The following is a 19,530-nucleotide window of genomic DNA, read 5'->3' as shown; positions in this document are numbered from 1 at the left end:
ATGTCCCCAGTTTTAATAACATGTCGTTGCCACCCTTCATTCACAACATCCCGCCGTATGCGGAAATGGAGGACAATATCTTTGAGTTCATTGTATTAGGATTTCCATTAGGAGCTTAATTCAACTCTAAACTTAACTATTAGCATGACTGTTTACCAATTGAAAAAAAAATATGCATGGGTAATGTAAAGTTATTTTACACCGTTAATTAATTAAATTGTAAGGATGTGTTATGTTAATTAATAAAATTAATTAAAAAATTAGATATTCTTACATCCTTGAAATCAGATTAGTTGAATATGTAAAAAAACTTTACATTGTTAGTGCATAAAAATTAAACTCTTAACATGTTTAGGGGGTTGGAAAATGTAAGTAAAAAGAAATACTATATTCAAATAAAGATACTATAAGATACAGAGACGGATCAATAAATTTAATGTCGTGGGAGCAATATATACATGTAAACTCGTAATAAAAAAAATAACATATACTATAAGAAGTGATGACATTTTTTACCAAAAGGGATACAAGTAAGAGCATTTTTACCAAACGGACTATAAAAAACTACATGCTATTACTATCAAGTGAGGACATTTAGTAATGTGTGACACAAGTGAGTACATTTTTTACTAAATGAATCGTTTAAAACCACATACTTTTACTACTCAATTTTTTTTTCTGATGAGTTTTGTCAAAATTAAGTGACGGCATTTTCTCTCATAGCTCCTAATATGAATCCGTCATTGATAAGGTAGAGGGAGAGCTAAGGTGAAACTCACCACTTTTTGCGATCTCCCCAAATTACGAAGAAATGAGGTGGAGAGTAAGTTTTTTTTTTTTTTTTTGCCAATTTTAACTATATACTGGGGATTTAAAACCTTTAGAAAAGTGTCTATCTAAACCACTAGAAATTGTCAAAGTTGAATAAAATTTAATTGTTTTTTAATATAAAAAGTAATTTTCTCTCTTTCTCTTTTATCTTTATCATAACAAACCAACCACCTATAAAATCTACTATATTTCTTATTTATTTCTATCTACTCATCTTCCCACTTCTCTCAAGGTAGAACTTGCTCAAAATGAATTAAGGAAGCAATGTTATTCGAGTCGAAAATATTTAGATCATGGTAGAACTTACTCTAAAAAAAATCAATTATGTATTACTTGAATTAATCACTCATTCATCAATTTTAACTACGCCGGATTATTTAATTTAAAAAGAATGAATCTCACTTTTCTAAAATAAAAATATAAAAGTAGGTTATTAGCTATCTTTATATTAATGAGAAGAGGTGTACAACCAACACACTCTTTTAAAAATTGAACATATTTTTCTACATACTTTCAATATTTGGTTTATTTTTAAAAAGTCACAATGTGTGCCTCACTTTTTTAAAATGTGTTAGCTTTTTAAAAAATAAATCAATAACATATAATATGTTGAAAAGTGCATTTAAAAAGTGCATTCATGTAGCTATGTAGGGCTATCGAAGTGAGCCAACCCATTGCGGGTCTGGAGGCGAAGTGGGCCAAGCCAACCCGATAATTTATAAACTATATTTTTATCAATTCAATTTATAAGTATGTATTTAGATGCACTTTCAACTTGTACCAAAAAAAAAAAAGATGCACTTTCAACCAACATTAACACATTTTTTAATGAAAAAATACACATTTTTTTTAATGAACAAAAAAGTTTGATTGAATGAATGAATTTTCACATCAACCCAATATCAATAGAAACATACCCTAAGTGAGTTATATGAGTTGACTCGGCTATAGAAACACTTTGACACTACATATACTTCAAATAAAAAAATTTGCCACTTTATGTGAGTATGAAACTGCCACGAAAATAGATGTCAGGATAATACCATAGTTTAGTGCTAGTGGACAATGGTACAAAACTTTTTTGTAGCCCAATTTTAGAGATCTACACATTCCAGTTCAAAGAAGTAACTTAAAGATAAACACATTCAATTAATAAGTTTTAAAGAGTATTAACCAACCATTTTAAAATTAAATCTTTTAGTAAACATTTTCTATCTTAAGGCAATTGGTTGGTTTTGGTGGTCTTATTTGTAATGTTTTAACCTCTTGGTAGGGTGATTTTTTCGGACTCATCTAATAGGTGTTGTGGCTCACGGCTGAGCTGATGACCATCAAGTTTGACATTCTCTTAGTTTGGGAGTTGAGTTTTCAACATGTCATTTGTGAGACAACTCGTTTGATGATATCTAGATGTTAGATTCTCCCCCTTTAACTTCACACTTGGGAGATAGTTGATATTTCTACCCGGTTGTGGCTTATTAGTTTCCTACGTGTCCTACATGAGACTAATATGTGTATTGATAAACTTACTTCCTTAGATTTGTGATTTCCGTTTTATCTCCAAAACTAGTCCTTATCCCCGATTAAGTTGAGTCATTTACTTGCTTTATATTGGACAGAATAATGTTTCTTCCACACCTCTTTTTAAGGTGGAATGAGGAGATAGAAAGAAAATAAAAAGTTAGAGAGAGAGGAGAGAGTATGAGATGTGATAAATAATAAGAGGGGAAAGATAGAAATAAAAAGACGTGGAAATAAAGTGTTTAAAAAATGACGTGTGTATATATCATTATTGGATCATACATTGTTTGCTCATTTTTTTTGGTTTGTTGTTTTTTGTGTTTAATTCATTTATTAAAAAAAGTAAATACTACTCATTAGCCATGGTTCAGTTGAAATTGCTTATTGGCCACGTAACTCCAACAACCATAATTACCCCTTTTCCAAATCAAAGAATTGAATCTGGAAGTGGAGTTGTGGTGTCAGGAACCAGTAGCTAGTAGCAGTGGCTTTTTCTCCCTATTCTCAAACCTACTCTACTCACTCACCTAAAGACACAAACATATAACCAAATCAAATATTGCACATCACACAGAATCTCAATCTCAGAGTCTCTGTTCACATTTCATTCCCTCCATCAATACATAATTAAGCCTCAACATTCAACATCTTTTTCCCAAAATCCAAAAACCTCAGTCTCACAGACCTTGTTGCTGTTTCCATGAGCATGTTAGGCTTTAGAGACCTAGTTTTCATAGCTCCAAACCCTTCTCAAGCCCAACCCTTTTCAGCAGACCACCATGCCAACCTTCCTTTACCTTCATCATCATCATCAGCAGCACTCAGCGTTGGTCTTGGCATTTTCCCACTCCTAACCGCCACTCCTTGCATGCCACAACCTCAACCTCAACCTCAACCTCAGAGCAATACCAATGATAATGTTCATAATCATAATCAAGATTGTGGCAATGGCAACAACAACCCCAGCTTCTGGAACCTCAAGATGTGTCCACCACAACTGAATTCATCTGACAGAAAAGCAGCGATGATTATCAACGTGGAAGAGGAAAACGGTGGTGTCTATGGAAGTGACTACAGAGTGTGCCAGGATTGTGGAAACAGAGCAAAGAAAGATTGCAGCTACAAGAGATGCAGGACATGTTGCAAGGGGCGTGGATTTGACTGCAACACTCACGTGAGGAGCACGTGGATCCCTTTATCTCACCGACGGGAGCGGCATGCGGTGGCTGATGGTGGTAGTGGGGGTGACAGTGATGGTGGTGGTGCTTCTTCTGGAGCTAAGAGGCCAAGGTCATCACAGAATGCTGGTGGTGCTACCTCTCACAGTTCCACCGCCACTAATGCTGCTATGTCAAGGAACTTAAGCTTAGATACTGCCTCTTGTCACCAAGGTAAACCATTTCCTCTTCTCTGTGTTCAAATTTCATGTGACACATGAAAAATTTGGTACATGCTTGATGCTTTCTCTTTGTGCACATTTAATTAGTAGATGGAGTCTTTTAAAAATTTATAGATACTAAGAGAGAAACAAATATAGAATTATATACTTAATCAATATTGAAAGAATTGTTGGTTCAAATGCTACATATGCAATGCAGTAGGGGAGAGAGGAGTGGGTGAAGGGAGGGGGACATGCTGCTACCTTGGCCCCTCAAGCTTTCCAATTTTATTTTATGTATGTGAGCTGTAGAAACCATCGTAGGCATGTCATATTTTGTGATCATGTTCCTCCCCGTCTCAAATTCCTTCCTCCGCCACTGATTGCATGCTTAATTCCTCTTAATTAAGGTTTCACTTTCAAGTCATATATGTAAAAAAACAGACCTGGGTTGCTGCAGTCAAAATAGGGAGCAATCAGCTAATTAGAAAATCGAGATCAGACGGTCTATAATTAGTCATAATAAATTGGAATTAGAACATGAATTTCAAATTTCAACCGTTCAATCTCCATCCAATAGCTACATTTGATGACTGCACTGACTACATTATATTTTGACCACCAAATCCAAGTCGTGAAAAAACCCCACTGAGAGAGCTAGTATCACTGAGAGATGGATTATCTCCTGTTGAAGGTTATCTGTGTTACACACAAAAATACACTTCATGGTTACTTTTTTAGTTCCTTGTTCTCTATAATGGTGGAAGTTGATTAATTTTTTTTGTATTGAATTGCAGATGCTGGTTTCAAACAGTGTTTACCTGGAAATATTCGTGCACCTGCTGAGTTTAAGTGCCTTAGAGTGTCTGGTATTGGCAATGGTGAAGATGAATTTGCCTACATGGCCACGGTCCGCATTAGCGGCCATGTGTTTAAGGGGTTTCTGTATGATCAAGGGGTTAGTGGGAGAAATGAAATGCCTTGTGTTTCAGAACTGCAATTGGGAAACAATGGCAGTGGAAAGAGTAACAGGGAATGTGCTTCTCCAATTGGAGTTCCAACCAGTGTTTTCCCTGCTTCTGCTTGCTGAGATTGCCTAAAGGTAAAAAACTCACCAAGCTTAGCTTAAAGTATCATTTTGAACTCCATTATGTATGAGAAAATAAAATTGAATTCTACAAGATTGTAAGCGTTCGTGTTTAGATCAGCTTATTTTCTCTTAGAGTCAATTCGGGCTCTCAGAAACTAATCACGTAAGTTTCTTCTTAGAATTAATTATGTCTTAGGATATATCAATTGTAAAAGGGTTTTCAAATATGCCCTTAGTCTCCAATGAAAAGGAAATCAGCTATCTGGTTGTTGATAAGAAAAAACTTAGAAGATTCTTGAACCTCATCATTTTACTGAGTGAAGTAATGGTAATTTTAAATCAATTCAGGGAATAGGTTTCAGTTTCTGGCACCTTGATGCTCTATAGAATGTTCAAAAAGCACAGCACAAGACAGGGAATAGGTTTCAGTTTCTTGCATAGGATAGAGACATTTGATGTTGCATTGTTGTGGGATCTTATCTTCAATGCTTAATTAAAGTTTTAAACTAATAGGCATTTAGCCATTTAACAATTTAATTGCACCAAAGTTTGAGTTTGAGCTTGTACATGGAAAGATTAGTAAGTATGAATGAGAGTTCGGTAGAAATATAATGTTTTGACTGTATTTTTTTTTGAAAATGTTTTGACTAATTATTGTTTTTGAAAGAGCCAATCATATTAAGAGAAACAAAAGAGGCCATGGGCAATTACATCATAAGCAAAAAAAGGAGAGATCTTCGAAGGTGCCTCTTCAATCCAAACAGAATTAAGAAACAAAGACGTGTTTTTGGCTAAGTAATCAACAACCTGATTATCAGCCCCACGCACAAATGAAAGCGAAAAAACTAGGAAAAAAGCGACGACAATTCCTTCCAACCCTAGTGATTGGGAACTTAATCAAACTAGTGATATTTTGGTATATTGTAGATTTCACTCATTTTTGGATAAATTTGGGATCCGCCCATCTACTTCAAAATTTTGGAGTGTGAAACACAAGGATAGCAACAAGAAAATGACCATTATCTTTCTGCAGTTGTGTAAAAATATGAACTAATATTGATCAGGTTGCACATGTATAGTTAGTTTCTGGAATTATGATCCACGAAGAAGAAGCAGAATTGAGGGGTTCAATGAACATTGATTGATGTTTTCTGAAAATGTTGATGGAGCTAGATAATTTTGTAAAATTATTACAAAAGGGGACACCGGTGGCTCGAGGGACCATGGAAGTGAAGATTGAAGCTCCTTTTTAGATCATTTACAATGGTTTGTTGAGAGGGGTTAATTTTGGTGTTGAACCCTTGCAATGGTTTGTTGAGAGGTGTTGAGAGATGATGTGGTGGAGAGAGATGATGAAATCTCTCAACATGTTGAATCTGCCAAGGCTGGGGACACGTGGCGCCTTTGGAGTGGTTCGGACCAGGCGCGTGCAACTCACGCGCCGACAAGGCGCGTGAGGCGTCAGCACGCGGAGAGAGAAACTTCATCTGATTTTGGATAGGGACGCGTGTCAGCTTTTGATTGGTTGTCTGAATTTTTATCATTTTAATCTTTTGAACTCAATCATTTTAGGGTTAATCGTCTACTTGATCCCTGTCTTTGTCTCGCCGTCTGAAATTAGTCCCTCCCCGAAAAATTTGAAAATCTAAGTCCTTGCGTTTGGAAAGTGTGTGGAGCAGGTCCTCGCCGGAGTTGGGAGCTCCGGCGAGTGATGAATTGGCTAGCTGACTGGGATAAAAATGTTGACGTGGATTTAAAATAAAATAAAATAAATAACACATCAAAATTTTAATTGAATTAATAAAATAAAATAAACAAAAAACCTTCCTAATGATTAAGTAAACAAACTCTTCATTCCAAATCAATTCCAGAAACATGCCCACCTAAAAAATTAAAAACCAAAATACAAGATGAATTCATACTTTTCCAGGAGAACAAGTAACGCATGAAACAACAACCTGGTATCATCAAGCTTGCCACCACAGTAACAGAATCCAACATCTCCTTCATCTTCTTCCCACTTAAAAAACAACCCAAACCCAAATCTAATTTCAAAACATCTTCATCTTCCTCTTTTAACACTTCACCGATTCAAGGGAGTATTCCAAGCCCTCAATTTCGTTCCTTGCAACACCAATTGGACAAGGTTTGGAGTGCTCTCTGATGCATTCGTTTCTCTTCCTCATCACCTCACTGCAACATCACACACAGAGGAAAGAAACACCCCCACCCAGAAACCCATTCCAGATACCCATCTCCACCTTCTCCTGCAACCCAACCCCACTCATAACCCACCCCTAATTAACCCAAATCACCCTCTTCATCATCATCATCATCATCATCTTCTACCATGAACCCTAAACCCAGCCACCTGCAACCTCACCCTCTCCCCCAAACCCCAACCCGCTGTAACCTCACCCTCACCTACCCCCAAACCCCAACCCTGCATTTTACACTCCTCTGCCTCTCTTCTCGACCATTAAACCAACAACCTTGAAGCCACCTTCCCTCCTTCAAACCCAGCCACCACCACCCAAACCCGATCGCCCAGGGCACCTTCACCTGCAACCCAACCCCACTCGTTACCTACCCCCACCTTCACCTGCAACCCACCCCACCTTCACCCCTACTCGTAACCCACCCCACCCTCACCCGCAACCCACCCTTGAAACCCATCTCGACCCAGAAGAAGGGGAAGAAGGAGAATGCCTTCACGATCGACTATGTCGCCAACAACGGCGGCTCCAAGCTCGCTGTCCTCAGCGACGCCACCGGCAGCGAGATCGAGGAAAAGTACGGTCTCGTCTGCGAGCTCGGGAGAGGAGAGTTCGGAATGACGTATCTCTGCACGGATAAGGAGACCGGTGAGGAGTACGCGTGCAAGTCGATTTCGAAGAAGAAGCTGAGAACCGCCATCGACATTGAAGATGTGAGGAGCTCTGTGAGGGCAGAGCTGGGTTTGAGAGGATGAGAAGATGAGAAGAACTCAGAAGGTTCTGGGTTTGAGAGGAAGAAGCAATTGATTTAGGGTTTTTTCTATTTTTATTATTTGGGGGAAATTGATTTTTTAGTTAGATTAGGTTAGATTTGTTAATGAATTTAAAATTAGTTCATTTGATTAATAAATATGACTTGTTATTTAGTTTTTAATTTTTATTTTTTTTAAAGCCACGTAAGCTTACTAACACAGTCAGCATGTCATATCATCACTCGCCGGAGCCCTAGGCTCCGGCAAGGACCTGCTCCACACACTTTCCAAACGCGAAGACTTAGATTTTCAAATTTTCCGGGGAGGGACTAATTTCAGACGGCGAGACAAAGACAGGGACCAAGTAGACGATTAACCCATCATTTTATTGCAAAAAAAAATTTCTGGAAATTTTTTTTTAACCAAAGTTCATGATTTTTTTTTCCTCTATAAATAGAGACTTGGTTCGTTTGATTTGGACACAGAAAAAAAAAACCAAAATTTTCACTATTATTATTATCTTTCTATTAGCCTCTGTTTTGAAATGGAACCCAACAATTACCATTTCAACACCCAGAATTCTTGTTGAGGATGAACGAGATTTATATTCTCAACGTTGGACCGATTTTGAGCAATCTAGGGAAAGTGGATCTAGTACACTGCAACCATACTCGACCGAGGTGTTACCCGCTTTTGCAAATCATGTGCGTGCTAGATCCGAGTTGCGTGATCCAAATGTTCATCACGAACTGCAAGCAGATCTAGCGAAGCACATCTGGGCAAAGTTTGGAATGTTTCCTCATTGAAGATAATTTGTATCGTACTAATTACGTCATTTGTGTGTTGTGTGCTTAGTTTGTTGTCTTGCATTTTAAGTTAAGAAAATAAAATAAATTATTGTGTGCTTAGTTTGTTGTCTTGCATTTTAAGTTAAGAAAATAAAATAAATTATTGTCTATATTTAAAAAAAATTAAATTGTTAAGTGTTTATTGTTTTAATTTAATTTAAATCGATAATTGTAATTTTATGTAATCATAGAAACAAAAATATAAAATTAAATAAAAATATGAAATAAAAAAGTGGTGGGGTAGGGTGTTGAATGAAAAACCATTGGAGTGGGTAAAAGTTGAATGAATGTTGAATTGGAGAGAGAAAATGATGTGGAGTGTTAGGAAGATGAAAAGTGGTGTTGAAGGTTGAAAATCATTGTAAATGGTTATAAAAGGAGCACCCTAGTATTGGCCCTTAAATTTAATATACAGATGATAAATTTATAATAATAAATAAATGATTAACCATTCCTCTTCCCTTCAAAAATCTCCTCCCAACCTGACTCTGGGCAATTACCAATCCAATCTGTTCATACAACGGACTTGATTACATCACTAGTTTTGTTCAATGCATTTAGGTCAAAGTTCAATGTGTTTGTTTTTGGTCAAAAAAGTTCAATGTGTTTGTGTGTCTCTTGCAACAATGTCAATGTTTGTTATGCTCACTGCGTGCTGGACCAGGCCCACTGCTCTCTTTTTTTCCAACATTAAGTTTGTTACCCAAAAATATATTAGTCTAAGTTTTTTGATTTCTAAAAAGGTATTCTAATTTGACCAAAAAAAAGTGATTATGAATTTAATATTTGCCAAAAAGGAGTTTTAAAGATATACTAAGGGTGTGTTATTTTCCAAGTGTAAAATAAAACCTAACAGTGTGTTTGTAAGTTCTTAGGAGAGAGATGGAGAAGAGGGTAAGCTCTTCCCTTGATTTTGATAAATATAAATTTAAAAGAACAGAATAAAACTAGAAACAACAACTAGAAGAACTACCCAAACGGCAACAACTGGAGAACCTCACTAGGAGGAGGGTCCCTTGTTTATAAGTTCCAAATTGGTCTAAACCCCCAAATTTGGGGGAACTCCACAAAACTCTAAAGAAGTGTCTTGGTCTTGGAGGGGTTTTGATAATTTCTAAAACCCTTCCCCTCTTTTGAAAATCTCTCGAATCAGAAGAGAGCTTTTCATGAGTCCCCATTCTCTTCTGTCCAAAACTCAACTCACAAACATACTCCAAAATATCAACGTCTTTTGCCCCTAAATCATGTCTCCATTTTTTTATCGCATTGATAATAAATTGTCATGTTAATTAAAAAGTTCATGAGTGAGATGATTACAAATTTTAATATGATTTTTAATTGGATATTGTTTAAAACACCTCCATCACCTCAAAATACAGCATAAATTTTTTTTTGTTAACAACAAAAAATATCCTTCTCCTCACCATCCCTTCATTCTCTCCACCCTCAACTAGAGAAGAAGAAGATGATGATGATTCTCTTGTTCCACTTCATTTGCATTAGTTAGACCTTTGAAAACTCTAAAGCAAAATGCCAGTTGTTAGAACAAAGTCACCAAATTAGCAATTTGCCAATAAGACATTGGGATAAACAAAGATAATCAAATGAGGTTGAGTTGTGTTTATAAAATCTTTTCAAAAAATATAATATGGGGGCACTATCTTGTATTGTCTTGTACATCAGATATGGGCACTATAGCCGTGTGGATCCTCATCATGTCACAAGTAACAATATAGATTGAGAATGGTGGAGTATCCTCCCCTTGTGTGAATAATTGTACAAAGAAAATAATCGGTTCTTGCCTCTCAGAAAAATCACCAAGAAATGTTCTCTCATGAGCTTGCCTTTGACTCAGTTCAAGCAATGAAAACCATCCAAACAATTTGATGCTAAATAAAATCTTGTTCATTTCACTCTAGCTATTCAAAAAATAAAAAAATAAAGAATGCACCTAAGCTCCTATTTAGGTTATTCTATTTTTTTTACCAATATATTAAAATTGCAAAGTTGTGATTACGAACTTGTTACCAACAAAGATGTTAGTTTAGTGGAAGTAAGTCAAACTCCTGTAAGCCAAATTCCTGTAAAAGTGATGATACAAGTTCAAATTATAGAAAAGCCATATATTTGAAGAAATTGTCATTGTTTTCTCAATGAGATTAATATTGTCCTAAAATGGAGTGGAGAGATTTGTCAAAGACAAAACAAAGAGTTTTTAGAGAATAAAATAAAGAGAGAAATTTAAGTTGTAAATAAATAGTTTTTAATTGACAATTTTTTAAAATGAAATAATAAATTAGCATAAATGTAATATCCTAATTATTTATTTTATGAGATTTACTAACTTGCTTCCACTTGATTGGTAAGATGAGTAAGCTATCAAGCTATATCTTTAAATTTATTATATTGTATACTCCTAAAGATATGAGTTACTAACTTACTGATCATAAAAAGTAAGTGGAACTAAGTTTGCAATCATCTATAAAGAAAAAGTTCTCAATCCTTTTTAAAGGGGTGTTAAGTGACTCCCACTTATTTTGTTGAAGGAGTATGTTATCAAGTTATAACTTTGAGTTTATCATATATTCTTAAAAGCGTTGCTTGTTAACTTACTATTTCTAGAGTACGTTAACCACATCATTATTTATTACCATGAATATTATATAATTATCTGAATATAGAAATAAAATATTTTCCTTCATTTTTACTAAAAAAACCCTCCCTCGCCAACAACGGATTGAGGTTCTTTATCGCCAAATGATGTCTCATTTCCTGTTTCAAATAATGAAATTATGTCTTGTCAATTAAAAAATCCACATATATGACATTTATAACCTTACAAGAGTGATATGAGGAGAGTGAATCTACATTCCCTAACAAGGGACATAAAAGCCACGGCAAGCATTTATGCAGAAGGCAGCATTCCACCAAATGAGGTCTTAGCAAACGTTTTTGGGTTCAAAGGCGTTATCAAACTTAAATCACATCCCATCCGAAGGTGTTAAGGATGATCCATAAATTTCTATACATAAAAATCTTAATACCCCCAACCTTAACTTAGCTATTACCTAAGACAATATAAAAAAACCATTACAAAAAGAATAATTTTCCAATGTTTTTTTACCCTTTTTCTGATTCATTTACAATTGGAAGAGGCTGAACTCTTAACAACACTGATCTACACTACAACATACATTAGCTGTGACTATAATTAACATAAAATTAACAAACTTTAAGGGGGTGAAAGATGGAAGGGAAAATGAACAAAAAATTCAGAACCTTATAAGTGTGTAACCCCTCAATCACAAAAAATACCCTCCAACTAGTGTGGTTTGGTGGTGGCCATTCTGGTATAAATATGAATGATCATGTTAGTGCTGTCATTTACTTAATGTCAAAACTAACCCTCAAGTTTTGTCTTCTACAAAAACTTTGAAGATGAAATCACGAAACCGTCTCGCGTATAGCCTTGGATCAACAGCAGAAATCGAGGTTGGATCATATTGGAATGATTTGTAAGCATGCTCAAGCTTTTTACTAATGTCGTAGTCTTGTAATATGTCTATTATACCAAAAAAGATTATGATCTCGTATAGCTCCCCGGTTGGTTCTCCAACCAGCTGAGGAGTGTCAACACTTTTTCGCGCAGTCAACTCAGCTCGTGCTGGCATGTTTATGCCTAATTGAATCCACCTGAAACATGAAACAAAATTCAAATACTTTCAAAAAGAGTAACCAGTCTTCACAGAAGAAAATCAGTGTGATAGTGAAAGCTTTAGTATAGGTGCAGAATCAGCATTTGTGCAGATCTTAGGGGTCACAAAAAGGTGGAGAAAATGTGAAGTAAAAGCATCAACAATGAAATCAGAGGCAATGCTTGATTTAGAGGAAATTAAACTGTCACATCAGAGTTAAATAGGATTACTACATGAAAAGTAACTGCACAACAATGCTTGGTCTAGTTTGAATTGGTTACAACTTAGCTATCAAAACCAGAGTTATTAAAAATTTAAATCTTGTGTCATGATATGTTGATAGGCTATACCGATTAGGATCTGCTACAAGATGATCCACATCCACCCCAGAAAGACGAGGAGCTCCATCATCAAAGCTACCACCATTACCTGCAATTAATGTTAATGTATTGAGAAAAAGATTCATGTCATAGAACAAAATTAAGAAAATCCATCAAAGAGAAGTTATAACCAGTTGGGGTTTGAGCGCCTGAACTGTGATCCCCAGAAGGTGTATTGTTGCCATTACACGATGTTCCTCGAAAGTGAAGACCTACCAACATACTATAATCCATAATCCTCTCTTGTTCAAGAAAATCACAGTCCCTATTCACTTGCCTGCATGAAGAATTGACAGAAAATATAATGAGGTTTTATTGACATAGTGCTAACAAGATGTGCTTAGTGAAACAAAAACCGGAACAATGCAGTGTCCTAATTGGCACACATTCAGAGAGAGGACAAGAAGTGATTAAGTACCTGCAGAATTCTTGAAACCAAGACTTCTGCAACCGGAATATATAATTTAGATCAAGGTCCTTAAGTGTTGTTGTAGGCTCTATTTCTGCCTCAGCTTTATCAGTTGTGCGGCCAAAAGTTGAACCTTTTAAGTCAAATCGCCTATGGATTGCATATTGTGAACAGAATAGATTTCCCATGATGACAAATCGGACCTGAAAATTATCAATTGCAACAAGTTATAATCTTTTTCAGGGAGGTAAAAGTAGAAGAGCTTACATAAACCTCAGCATTACCTTCTTCTGTGAAGCTCCTGTTAGTCTAACACAATGGAGGCCAAAGAACTTGGTGACAAGGGTGTTCTCAAAAGCCCGAACGTGTTTGTAGTAACCAGGAAGCATTCTCAAGAAAACCTGCATTGATTTTATGTAGTCCTGAATGAAATATCTTTCTGCAGATTGATCAAATGACCTCTACAATGAAGTAACAACTGAAAACTACCATGTTAAAGAGGCCTGTAGCAATGGAAACCAATTTAACTGATTGAAAAGCATAATTTCCAGAATATACAGTGATGTTCTCAAATAACAACCAGTTTCAGTCCAGTACAGTTCTGAAAACTCGGGATTATGGGTGAAACTCTCTAGTTCTTGTCTTCTTGACAAGCTTGACAAGCAAGGTGATGACAGGGTATAGTTAGGAGAATAACAAAACCTCAATGCTTATATTATATCATATGTAACCAACTAAAAGGGAACTCACTTTAACTTCTGCTTTCTTCATGGTCTTTATCATGTATCGGTCATCATTTGTCAAATAAAAAAAGCTTCCACTTTTTCCAGGGGACGAGAGTTCTCGAAGGGCATCGTTACCACATAATGATAACATGTAATCAGCTGGATCTACTTTGAACAATTTTCTTAGAGCCCTGCAATTATAAATGCTATGAACCATCAAAATCAGCGAATTTGGATAAGCAAATGAAGTTCTAAAGAGTTTTCTGATATATGATCATGAAAGTTTTGCCACTACGACATTCTAGAGAAATAAAAGACCATCTTAAAAGCACGTCATCAACCTCTTTGTGCCTCAAAAGAAAGGTTATAAATTTACAAAAGCAAACACAATAAGTTACAAGATTCTGATAAAAAAAACATAGTTAATCTAGTTAACAAAAAAAAAGGATCATTCAGTCCTTTAGATTTTGTAGAAAATCTTACCTGAACACTACCGGACAGTAGTCCTTCCATCTAAACTCACAAGATGGGTGAGGCGGTGTGTGTTTGGATCCTTCTGGTGGAAATTTAGTCCATACTTTTTCTTTGGGATCAAATGCAGAAGACTTCAGATCAAGAGATGTACTTGGAGCAGGTCTTCCAACAGCATGTCTGTGCTATGGCACAAGAAATTAATAACCCAGCTGTTAAAATTAGAATAATGGAAAGATATTTCATTCCAGAATGCTATATTCCTCAATCACACCATAGGATGTTAAAACAGAACCAATTCCTCATCCTAGAACATACAAGCTATCAATCTATCACTCAAAAGGAAAGAAAAAATGAGGAAAATGCTAAATGTTTAACTAGATGAGAAGAAAAACGTGAGCCAATAGGTGGAAAACAAGTATGATCAGTACCTGATACCTAGCTGCAGATTAAGCATGAGGTCATAGTTCTTATGCCCTTTGGATATGGTCTCACCCTGTCTCTTTGGAGCCTTTAATCTCAAATTTGGCACTCTTGGAACAGAATTACCAACCTGAGGACTCCTTGAGACATCTTCGCAACTGTGATTACTTAGCCTTGCATCCACGGACATTCGCCGCGGCCTTCCATTCTTAGACACCACTGCCTCCTCTAACCCAAGCATGTTGGAAGTCTTGTGTGAAGGATAAATTGACACCTTCTCACAAGGACAAATACAGCAATCATTCAAGTCTGTGGAGAACAGCTCCTGAGGATCCCATTCCAAATGGGTATCAGAAGAACCAGAAGGATAATAAGTCCCACTTTGTTCCTTTGGATCTTTGCTCCAAACCCCAACATAGAAACTCCCATCACCCCACCTGAATGTGCCATTCCCTTTTGGCAACCCCTCTTCCCAACAACCATCATATCTATTCCCATTGCTCCACATCAAGGTTCCATTCCCATAAAACAACCCATTCCTCCATTGACCAATGTAATGGTTACCATTCTTCCATTGGTACCTCCCATGTCCATTCTGCAACCCTTTCTTCCACTCCCCATCATAGAAATCCCCATTGGGATAACTCTGAGTCCCTTGACCATGTCTCAAATCCATCACCCAACAACCTTTGTAGGTGTCCCCTGAAGATCCTGTGTAAGTCCCTTTACCATCCATGTAACCACTCTTGAAATCACCTTCATAGGTAGCACCACTAGGCCAGCTGAACCTCCCTTTCCCCATTATGCTCCCTCTCTGCCATTCACCAACATACATACACCCATCTGTCCAGAGATATTTCCCCTGACCATGGGGTGAATTTTCAATCCATTGGCCTGTGTAGAAATCACCATTGGAGAGAATCTTCTCAACCTGGTACACCTCTCCTTGCCTTGGCTCATCATCATCAACATGGGCAACAGACATTGGTGAGAAAATGCTCTTTGCCCTCTTCTTTGGACCAGCTGAAATGCGAACTGCTGCTTCCCAAGCCTTCACAATGCTGGTAAACTCTTTGTTCATATTCTTCTCCAACTTTGCTCCACCCTCCCCTCACACACCCCTCACCTTTGCCTATTCACCTTCACCCATCAATACCCACATCAAACAATAGCTCCCAATTCATAAAACTCTTCCTAAAATGTAAAATTGCAGAGAGCATTTCTGCAGGAAACACAGGAAGAAGAAGAAGAAGAAACAAGCAGAATGCAAATCAGAATTCAGACCAAACCCAATGACAAGTTTGTTTCTTTTTCCCAGATTTTGGTTCCTTATTTGGTTCTGCCTAATGGGTTGTTTCAGATTTTGAAAGATTATGGTGCTGTTAGATTGACAGGGAAAGCAAAAAGGTTGGTTGGACTTGGAACCAGTAACTGGCTTTTCTTTTTTTCTTTTCCTTTTTTTTTTCCTCTTACATGTTTTTAATTTAATTTAATTTTCCTTTATTTTATTCTCTTCCTTTCTTTTTTCTGCTTTTTGTTTTGTTTTCTTTCTTTAGACCAAAGAGATTCAACTCATCATTCTATGGATTCCGATTTTGGCTCCTAAAAGTACTAGCAAACTAGACAATTGGAGGAATGAGAGGGATGAGGGTGAAGAGGATGTTATGTGAATGCCATTTTTAGCAAGTTACTCCTAATTTTAGTTTCTTTTTGATAAAATGTTGAGTTTTGCCTTTTAGTCATAGAGTTTTTCCCCCCTTAACCTTTTTGGAACTTGGAACTATTCATGAAAAAAAAAATCTTACCGTTTTTAAAAAATTCTTACCAAAATTATTTTGCATGGGTGTGGGTGTGTTTTTTATATAGAAATAAACTCTTACAAACATAAAATATAAATGTGGAATAGAATGATTTGTCACAAAATAAGAGAGATTGGAAATGGAGGGTGATTTGGGTGAATTGCCATTTTTATCTCCCAACCTTTTAGGGGAACGCCATGTTATTGCATTCTTCAACTAATTAAAATAGCTAATAAAACTATGAAGTGAGTATTTGCATTTTATGTGGAGTTGAATATTAATGTGTTTTCAGTTCAATCCTTCAACTTGGATCCGTTGGAACAATGCTTTAAAATTTACAAACGGGCATTGAGGGTGGTTGAAACATAAAAAAACACACACATCTTAGTATTTAACATTAACCAATATCCATTTATTTATTTTTTGACAGTTGAACAAATAATTTCATTCACTTAAAATCAAAGGAGGTACATCAGACAAAATTAAAGGTAACAAACTCTGTGGACACTCCTCCAACCACACATAACCATGGGTAGTGAAGACCATTTTAGCTAAAGAGTCAACTACTGCGTTACATTGACGCCTAACAAAAGTTAGCTTACAAGAAGCAAAATTAGAAACCAAAGTCTTGCAATCTTGAACCATCCCTGACAAGTAGGAAGGGTTTTCTTCACGTTCATTCCAAGCATTACAAACCAGGAGGCAATCACTTTCTACACAGACCGTATAAAATCCAAGGTCCAGCGCCAGCCTCAATGCCCAGCCAAGGCACCACGCCTCATCAAACAATGGAGAGCCAATATCCCTGCACTATTTAGTGGTAGCTGCTAAGACCTCCCCCTTCCAATTTCGTGCCACAAATCCGCAACCAGCACCCTGGCCTTGTTGAAAAGAAGCATCTATATTAATCTTTATGGTCCCTTGGTCTGGGGTTTCCACCTAGCTGGTTGGTTCTGCTGCGTGGGAACAGGGCTACCTGAAGACGGGTAAAATGGCGCTGCTTGGCTATCATCCAACTCCGGAGCCAGGTTTTGTCGTGCATCCTCAAGCACCATGGTTTCCGGGAGCAAAGTATTGGTAAATACCACCTTATTCCTGCGGTTCCAGATATCCATTTATTTTAAAACTGGGTAATGATATAGAAAAATGCCCATTAGGCTGCGCGTAATCAGGAAAAATCATTTGTAATGTTTTAATTATTGCCGGCTTAGATCGTTGGTAATGTATTTAGGATTTTTTTTGTCGGTAACTTATTTACAACTATTTATGTCAATAATTACCAAAAGGAAGGAAAAGAAGTGCGAGTAAGAGAGTTTGCGTTATGAACGATTTTAATTGTCGATAAGCTACCGGCTCCTTTAATGAATTACGTGTTATATTTATTTATAATTGATTCTTTCCTTTTATTTTGTGGATTAACATTATCAATTAATTAGAATATATTTTGTTTGGTCATTAATGTCAATTATATGAATTGTTAATTTAATTCTTTCATATTATTATGATGGATGACAAATTAGACTTTTGTTATTAATTTTCATTTATATGATGTATTAGATCATTTAACTTTATCTAATGATGTGATGATGGTCTCAACTGTCCAGTAACATAGAAGTTGTTATCTCATTTAGGTAGCTTATTCTGAAAATTATACTAGGCCGTAAGAGCAATTTCATCCTTTAGTACTTTTCACTTCCATTCTCTGATAAAACAACATACAAACTCATTGATTTCTCAACCATGCTAAGTACAATCTGTTCATCATGACAATCAACGTGCTATAATTTATGTCTAAATATTTATATGAATTCTTAGGATCATTTTAAGTATAACATCAAGTATATTTTCTCTGAAATCTATATACATTATCAATGTGTGTCTATATATATATATATATATATATATATATATATATATATATATATAAACAAGATAAGTGTGGAAAAATATCACAAATATACATGCACGATGTCTGTTTCCTCTAGCTCTTAAACCGTGCAACAAGCTATGGTCCCGATCCGAACCAAAGAACGCAGGCAGCTCTGATTTTCAGACGAGTTGATTCCAACCCTAAATATTCGTGGCCCCACAAAAGCAAATAAATGTGACACTTGTCATTTGCTTTCATACAGCTCAACTTGATTACTACCACATTATGATTTTATGACTATACGGATCACCAAAAACCAGAATGTATATTAAGGAACAATTCTCAATCACTAATTCACTACTTAAATAATGGAGTATGACTCTCACCTTCCCAATTTATTTCGATATTTAAAACTATATGATATATCCTGGAAATCTGAGGAGAATCTTAAAGTTGAGGATCGAAGATGATACAAAGCACTCTAAAGCAAATAGCATTTCTTTTGTCTCTACAAACCGTTCAAAAATTTAATTCGATCTCATTGCTAAATCTATCTTCCCATTAAGTTGAGTTTAGTAGAATGATATAATTCAGTTAAGAATCAATCTGAAAAAAACATTAATCTGAAAGTAATTAAAAACTAAAAACTGAAATAAATTTTGCTTTTTAAATTTTCAAAACTTAAAACTCACAAACAAATCCCAAACATGGGCTTAATAAGTGGTTCATTCGGTCTAATAATCCGAGAGAGGTCGGTGTGAGTGATATTAAGAGTCATATGCAATCATGGCAATTCTAAACCATATTTCAGGGTTTTAATTTTCAAAATAGTATTGGATCAACACACACACATATATATAGAGGACTAATTAACAATTAAAAAAACATTAAAATAGTGTTTAATATTAATATCATTATAAATTAATAATAGAAAACAAAAATATAGTAATGAGTATAACAAACATAAAAAGTCTAATTGTGACTGTTACAAATTAATCATCATATTATATCATAATGAGAGATCAATGAAATTCCATATCAGTGTTGTTCAACTTAAATTGAATATTCTCTATGAGCTCGGTTATAGTCAGCCAAACTCTAAACTCCATGTTAAGATCTTAT

General features: G+C 35.9%; 2 protein-coding genes across 2 annotated transcripts; one reads left to right on the top strand and one right to left on the bottom strand.

Moving 5' to 3' along the window:
- The first annotated feature begins 2,789 nt into the window (after positions 1 to 2,789).
- On the top strand, positions 2,790 to 5,172 carry LOC130745420 (protein LATERAL ROOT PRIMORDIUM 1-like). The gene is made up of 2 exons (XM_057597650.1): positions 2,790 to 3,743; positions 4,528 to 5,172. The coding sequence occupies exons 1-2, from the start codon at positions 3,053 to 3,055 to the stop codon at positions 4,818 to 4,820; spliced, it is 984 nt and encodes a 327-aa protein (XP_057453633.1). The 5' UTR covers positions 2,790 to 3,052; the 3' UTR covers positions 4,821 to 5,172.
- Positions 5,173 to 11,838: 6,666 nt separating this feature from the next.
- LOC130745419 (phosphatidylinositol 4-phosphate 5-kinase 6-like) lies at positions 11,839 to 16,288 on the bottom strand. Its single transcript, XM_057597649.1, has 8 exons — positions 14,748 to 16,288; positions 14,329 to 14,496; positions 13,871 to 14,036; positions 13,405 to 13,521; positions 13,130 to 13,323; positions 12,843 to 12,988; positions 12,682 to 12,760; positions 11,839 to 12,329 (listed from the first exon to the last, which is right to left on the bottom strand). Exons 1-8 carry the CDS (start codon positions 15,818 to 15,820, stop codon positions 12,044 to 12,046), a joined length of 2,229 nt encoding a protein of 742 aa, XP_057453632.1. The 5' UTR covers positions 15,821 to 16,288; the 3' UTR covers positions 11,839 to 12,043.
- Positions 16,289 to 19,530: the final 3,242 nt, after the last annotated feature.

The sequence above is a fragment of the Lotus japonicus genome, chromosome 3 (assembly GCF_012489685.1).
Source record: "Lotus japonicus ecotype B-129 chromosome 3, LjGifu_v1.2".
NCBI lineage: Eukaryota > Viridiplantae > Streptophyta > Magnoliopsida > Fabales > Fabaceae > Lotus > Lotus japonicus.
Note: the sequence above shows the minus strand (reverse complement) of the source record. Positions and strands in the feature narration are given on the sequence as shown.